The sequence below is a fragment of the Sardina pilchardus genome, chromosome 9 (genome assembly GCF_963854185.1).
Source record: "Sardina pilchardus chromosome 9, fSarPil1.1, whole genome shotgun sequence".
Taxonomy (NCBI): domain Eukaryota; kingdom Metazoa; phylum Chordata; class Actinopteri; order Clupeiformes; family Clupeidae; genus Sardina; species Sardina pilchardus.
This window is the reverse complement of record NC_085002.1, coordinates 5,268,302-5,275,801: the sequence shown is the minus strand read 5'-3', so window position 1 is coordinate 5,275,801 and position 7,500 is coordinate 5,268,302. Positions and strand designations below refer to the sequence as shown.

The following is a 7,500-nucleotide window of genomic DNA, read 5'->3' as shown; positions in this document are numbered from 1 at the left end:
AACATCCCTGTCAGGGCGCTGTGCAATGGAGACTATGACAGGTACAGCTCAGCTCAGAGCACACTTCTCCACCTCCGCTGCTTCTCACTGTCTCCCCTCTTCCCCTCACACTTCCCCACCTCCGCTGCTTCTCATTGTCTCCCCTCTTCCCCTCGCTATCTCTATTGTCTCTCTCTCACACACACACACACTCTGTCTGTTTCTCTCTCTCTCTCTCTCTCACACACACACACACACTCTTTCTCTCTCTCTGTCTCTCTCTCACACACAAACACAAACACACTCTCTCTGTCTCTCTCTCTCTCTCTCTCTCTCTCTCTCTCTCTTACACACTCTCTCTCTCTCCCATCGTCTCCCCGAGGGCTGGTTAAAGCAGAGCCAGATCGGCGTAAACAATCACATGACCTATTTCACTTGATAATGACATGATAATGCTATTGACAGTAATGCCGTGGCTTGGCCAAGCACATCTCCATTCTCATAATGCTTAGTGCCAAAGGCAGTGCAATGCTCTATCTCTATGAGGGCCACAGTCATTCAGCAGTCATTATGAAGGCTTATGGCATATCTTCTATCAAATCTAATGCATTGTGGATATGCGTTACTAAAGACATTATTTGTGTGTGTGTGTGTGTGTACGTGTGTGTATATGTGTGTGTGTGTGTGTGTGTGTGTGTGTGTGTGTGTGTGTGTGGCTGTAATGACTCACTCCAGGGGCCTGTACTACGAAGGGAGCTCAACCTACCCAGATGTAACCCAGGGTTACTTTGCTAAACCGGGGTTGACAAAACCTGGTTATCTTCATTTGTGTTAATCGGTACTACGACGCTGAGTAAGAAGTCGATTTGTTGAACTGGGGTTAACCTCATCGGAGTTGGTGCGCGTTCACATAAAATGGGCGGGTTGCAGCGCAAATCATCACTTTTAATGATGACGCGATCACGTTATTTTACGGATAAGCAATGCGCAATGATTATAAAAAGTGCGAGGAATTAAAACCCACTTTACTATACATTAAATAGCCTCCATCGGCAGCAAACAAAGCCAGACAAGGCTGTTGGCAACGTAGGCTATTGCAGATCGGATATATGAAAGTAAAGTTTTATTTCATGTTCCTTAAATAGCCTTATGTGTTACGCAGGATTAATAGCTTGCGGAATGTCTGAAATGTGTTGAAATAAATACATTTTGAGTTCATAAGAGTCCTACAGATGCAACACAATTCATGCCATGTATATGAATAAATATTAATAGGATAATTGAATGTTTAGCCCCATTGACTGATTTAGTGTATGCCTATCCTGTGAACATTTTAGATGCAACGGCAGTGCCGCTGGCAGCAGGTGAAAATGAAACTCAAAAACGTTCAGAAGGTTTATAGGCCTAGTTATAGCTTGCATTAATATGTCTTAATTATGAAAATGTTATATTGTCAATGCTTATAGCCTCCACTTTGCCTCGATCAGCTGACAAATGCAACGAATTCCCTCGGCTGAGAATGTATAGGCTATCTTTCATAGAGAATATTATATGGAGAAAGATTCTGGCGGTCTTTAAAAACCCTCGCCTTGTGAAGAGAGGCGCTTACAATTTGCGCTCCAATAATGTATCTTCCAAGTAGCCTGCGTCGACATTGTGGGGTGTGGTTAACCGCAAACCTCGGGTTAACCAAGATCATAACCTGCTCGGAGCAGGTTTGAGATGCAGCGTAAATTGCCATGGCAGCATACCTCGGTTAAAACCTATCCACCTTTCGTAGTACGGATTAACCGGGAAGTTACGCCACACGTGATCAACTTACTCTCGAAGTTACCCAGCTAAGCCAGTAACCCCGCTTCGTAGTACAGGCCCCAGGGAATATCAGATCAATGTTTTTGTTGTGCTTGGCTCAGTCCTGCTGCCCATAACTGGTGAGGGCTATCCGGTCACATCTGCGTGGACCCCACACAGGCAGACTGCATGTGTAACTGAACACATTGTGTTTGTGCAGCAGCAACAATTAGCTTCCACTGTTATTGTAACTGAACACATTGTGTTTGTAGAGCAGCAACAAATAGCTTCCACTGTTATTGTAACTGAACACATTGTGTTTGTAGAGCTGCAACAATTAGCTTCCACTGTTATTGTAACTGAACACATTGTGTTTGTAGAGCTGCAACAATTAGCTTCCACTGTTATTGTAACTGAACACATTGTGTTTGTAGAGCTGCAACAATTAGCTTCCACTGTTATTGTAACTGAACACATTGTGTTTGTAGAGCTGCAACAATTAGCTTCCACTGTTATTGTAACTGAACACATTGTGTTTGTAGAGCTGCAACAATTAGCTTCCACAAGTATCACTGAAACTGACCAAACCAGAGGTGCATTCAAATGTGTGACCGTAGGTGAACGTTTGCAAACAGTTTTCCGTTAGTTTCTGGTGAACCCTTGAGTTTCTGGTGAACGTTTGCAAACAGTCGCAAACAGTCTGAGGAGGTAGTTCTCCGCGAACATTCAGCGGAACTGGACAAGACTTTGACGAAGGCAACAACGCAATTACCATTTGAATGTCAGATGTGAGTCAGCACCAATTCATTCAAATTGAACTGTTCAAAGAAAACATGTTCACCACGAACCTTTGCCCCACTGTTTAAGCACCTTTATCTTTTAGAGTGCATGTTGCTGTTTTACCTGTGGAGATTCTGACCTGGGAACAGCATAGGACATTAGGGATGTGACTTTTTGCCAAAAACACAATTCGAAAATCGATGACAACTAGTCGAATATTAATCGAAAATCGACCCCCCCCCCCCTCACGTAGGCCTACACATAACACGATGACCGAAAGGCATGTTCAAAAAGAGCTCTGTTAAGGGCCGATGGTGTTCTTTGATAAACAGCCTTTAATTTATGAAAGAACACCGTCGGCCTTAACAGATCACTTTTTGATCATGCCTTCCTTAAAAAAATTATTACACTAAGATCTCAATTTTAACAATGCATGACCAATCACATAGGATAGCCTATGCGGCCGCGCTGTCAACTGTGCATGCCTGACAGCTGAAGAGTGACATTTTTTACACCGGGAGCATGGTGGATTCAGCGAGAGTTGCCGCATTCCCTGCAGCGTGTTAGAGATGGAACATACAGTGACATAGGGCGCTTTAAATACACCTAATACTTCCTCCGATCATCACTAACAAGTGTGGATTTTTTTGCGGCGGCAACATTAGCCTACTAGGTCAGCAACAGGAAAAGTTCCGGTAGGCTAGATACATTATACGGACATATGAAAAGTCTGTGAACCTTACGGAAATTATACACGCCTGTCGGAAAAAGGCTAATGTAAACAAGTCTAATGCAGAACTTTTACTCGTAGCCTATCGGTCTCTGGATTTAATAATTCCTATGGATAATTCACACCGTGTTTTCTTCTTCTTTTGTTATTTTAGAATAGGCCTACAACAGTAGGTCTACTCACCAGCGCACCTTCAGGTTGAATAAAGCGTTACATTAAATAGCCTATTTGCGTCTTCATTTCTGTTCCATGTTTTTCCCCACCCTTAATTGAGATATGGCGAATAATGGTATTTGAATTAACTATTTGATATTCGCACGTAGATCGAATATTCGAAAAATCGAAAATCGTGTCTCATCCCTATAGGACATGCAGTACACACTATGAACCACCTGCAGGTCAAACGCACCACTGATCTGGAAACGGTGCTCTGTGAGTGTCTCCTCTCTCAGCTCTGCCCTGTTGCTCACGACCACACAGTCTGATTGCCTCTCCACACCAGTGGCAACGCTATACTTTGGGCCTGTGTGTGTGTGTGTGTGTGTGTGTGTGTGTGTGTGTGTGTGCTTGCTTGTGTCTGATCATGAGGGCTGGTCTGGTTGCTATATGGGCCAGGTCACACACACATTTCAAGGTAGATCAGCTGGAAAGTATGGATGGGCTGGCCATCGAGGTTGTGTGTGTGTGTGTGTGTGTGTGTGTGTGTGTGTGTGTGTGTGTGTGTGTGTGCGCGCGCGCGCGTGAGTGCGTTTTTGTGTTGTGATAGAATGAGAGAGATTCAAATTTGGGGAGAAAGCATTGCTAGAGACTTGGTAATGTAGGTGGACATTAAGGTTTTGGATGTCTGTTGTGTGTACGTGTCTCTCTCTCTGTGTGTGTGTGTGTGTGTGTGTGTGTGTGTGTGTGTAAGTATCTGTGCATGTGTTCCTGTGTGCTCCTATGATTTAATGCTGTGTGTGTGTGTGTGTGTGAGTGTGTGTGTGTGTGTGTGTGTGTGTGTGTGTGTGTGTGTGTGTGTGGACACATATGTCTGCCATACAGTGGGTACGGGTTGAGAATGCACCTTCTCCCGCGGGACTCCCGAAGAGATCCCGCAGGCCGTCAAGCCGATTTTTTTCGAGGCTAAGGCAATGTACCCAAACAACCACCAGGTGGCAGAAAGTTTCATCCCGCATTTCAAAATGATGAAGATCGCATATCCGTCAATAGTCGACTCCTTAATCTCATTTAATCATTACAATGAAGGTGATGACTGGCGAAATTATTCAAACGACGTTTCAATGAACCATTGTTGAAATGAATGAAAATGGTTATAGAAAATCGCCTACAGCCTAACGCCGACACAGCTGATTCTTTGATTGATTCTAAGCTGTTTTGATGTAGGGGATGGGTAAACTGGCGCGCTACAAACATGCTACCAATCAAATGTAATATTAGTAGGACTAGCCTACTTAGACACTTTAGTCATAGGCAACGTTGCCATGTTAATTTGGGCTAGAAGTGCTTGCTTGTGGTGGCGCTCCTGTCCGCTGCTTCTCCCGAATTGTGTGGCAAATTTGTCAGCAATCAGCTTAAATGTCAAATCATATTTATTTCTCTTTGTCGCCATGGTATTGGGGGAAACGCGGAGAAACGAGATGGTCAGTGTATTTTTTCTTTGCGTTTCGTTATAAGAAATATATAAGTAATAGTTAGTCTTCTTCCGTATTGAACAGATACGGGACGCTCTTTGTTCCGTATTTTAAGGAACTACTCAATGCACACACACTACAATGAAAAACACACAAAGAAATCACTAAACATATAGCCTACAACCTAATGACACTTTAATGCAGCGTTTCTCAAACTATGGGCCGCGAAACGTGGAGACTGCTGCTGGTCCGCGAGACATGGAGTGAAATTAGGTCCGGTGATCTGATAATTTGCTGCGCAATTGACCAAGCGGACCGACAGAAAAAGAAAGCAAACGTTGCTGCGGAAATGCTTGCTAATTTGATGTGTTTAAACATAGAGCCATACAATTAGGTGTGTCTGTTATTATGACAATTTTCGAGCATAACTGCGTGTCCATAGCTCAGTGACAGGTGTTAATAGCCTTGCCATAAGCACTGCTGCAGGTGCTTCTTTTATTATGCGGTTAGAGCATAAGCGCTTACTCATATAGACTATAACTCAGGGACAGGTGCAAAACCACCAACTGGGATGGATCGAAGGGCAAGCAAGCACTGCCACACAACGTGTCAACACTAAACAGAAAGTTTCCTACGATGGGGAGAAGTGGCCGCAAGGACTGCATCGATAAGATCAACGAATAGGCTACGGTAATGTTTGACATATCCCCACTCGGCGGTAGGCCTAGGCCTATTTAACTTTTTTTTTTTTTCAAACAATGTGCCATTCCGACATGAGGTCATTAATAGGCTATTAATGTCATAACTATAGGCTATCATTAGGCTTACTGTGCATGGCTGTAGGCAGCTATGTTTAGAGCGAACGTTTCAACTATGTTTGCCATGGTCGACAAAAACACTCAAATAAAACAATAGCCTAACAAATAACTGCATGCGTAATGGACACGGCTCTATATCCTAAATAATTTTCGAGGTTCGCCATTTGGTAATATGACCTATCCTTACTGACAATAATTTAGATTGAGCACAACTAAAGTTGCACGAAGGCAAAATACAGTCCTAAAAGCCTATTCTATATAGCCTGGCCAATATTGTAGATGTGCAAAAGCAGCATTTGCGTGCGTGCTTGCCGGTGAGGTGTAGCCTACAAAAATGAGCATAACATCTGATTATTAAAGTATGGCTATAGGATATAGGCTAGAGAAGAGTTGGTTTAAATTTCAAGTGTAGTAAAAACGTTTGTGCACATCCCCGGTCAAGGTGCAGAACAAGACTAGGCTAAATCATAAAAAAATGGAAAAAGGTTCGCACACTTGAAATCCTTCTTTTTTGATTTGATTTTATTTTCTTTATCACAAAGGAATGACGTTTCGACCGTGTGGTCTTCTTCAGATTAAAATTCAAGTACGTGCGCTATTTAACCCCTCGAGACCGACTGCAGTCTGCTGACACAGCCAGACGACTCTCCCAACCCATTCATTCGTTTTGGCCGATATAACCCATTCATTCGTTTTGTGCGTATATAGATTCCTGCATGCTGCATTACCGTGACCCTTAGCCTACCTTGTGGATGATTTTTTCTCATTGGAATACAGCAGGACAGAATGCCTTTTATCTTACAAACGCAAAAGCTGAGATTGTTGCAAGGACTAGGCTACTCAACAAACTTGTTTTTCGTTTCTGGGAGATCTCGTTATCGTTTTGGATTGTCGGATTTTTATACTAATTGTTTGGACTTATGGACAATGAACTTTGAGGGGTGGTTGTTAGTGCTTTACAAAGCTTTGTGTTAATAAGTGTCGGTCCTCCTATCCTTCAGCTCACTGCGCGATGCAGTTGCGCATAGTGGCCACGAAGTCATTAACTGTTTATGACACAATACATGATATTTGTGTTTTTCGTTTATTAGATTTAATGCATGTTTGAAATGTAAACAGGCCTTCAGTCCGTTAACTTAAGGCCTTCTTTTGCATGGGGTTGCTCGCATGTAACCTAGGCTATTATGTGCGTAGTGGCTGCATACTCTTTATTATAATAAGAGGCAAATTGTTACAGGACAACTTAAACTGACTTCCCCAATGCTTCCCCGCAGCACATTACATTTTAATATAGGCTAATATAGGATGAACAAAGTCTATGCTTGCTATATTAAATCCAGTAGCCTAATAATTCTATGTGCCACGTCTTTTCACGATTTCGCAAGTGATGTAGTAGGCTTTAAACATCGACAAACGTCTGTGAGACTACCCATTTCATGAAGAGCAATTGTCTTGTGCGATCATTCCCCCTCCCCCACACTTGTCTAACCAGTTCACTAGACATTATAGCCTACCTATATGCGGCATTGAGGACGATTGCCCCCCTTCCCCCTCTCTCTAGACACACACTTCCTGACACTAGGGCTCGGGATCATGACATCAAAACTTCGCGGGCACAGCCACATTGGCAGCTTCACTCCTTAGTTTACTATGGATTACTATGGATTTACTCCCGCCTTTTAGTGTGTTCCTGTTACTTAGTTTTTGCCTTCTTGGTAGTATGTTGCTGTGTAGTTGGGGTGTAACAGTGCAACCCACGATCGCACGAGGA

At 43.1% G+C, this 7,500-nt stretch overlaps 1 protein-coding gene across 1 annotated transcript in view; it reads left to right on the top strand.

Moving 5' to 3' along the window:
* cpne5b (copine Vb) overlaps window positions 1-7,500 on the top strand; it is a 162,991-nt gene that overhangs the window by 106,543 nt on the left and 48,948 nt on the right. Inside the window, exon 9 of the mRNA XM_062544925.1 lies at window positions 1-41. This exon is cut by the window's left edge and continues 64 nt beyond it. Coding sequence (XP_062400909.1) covers window positions 1-41 — 41 coding nt within the window. The remainder of the gene's footprint in view (window positions 42-7,500) is intronic.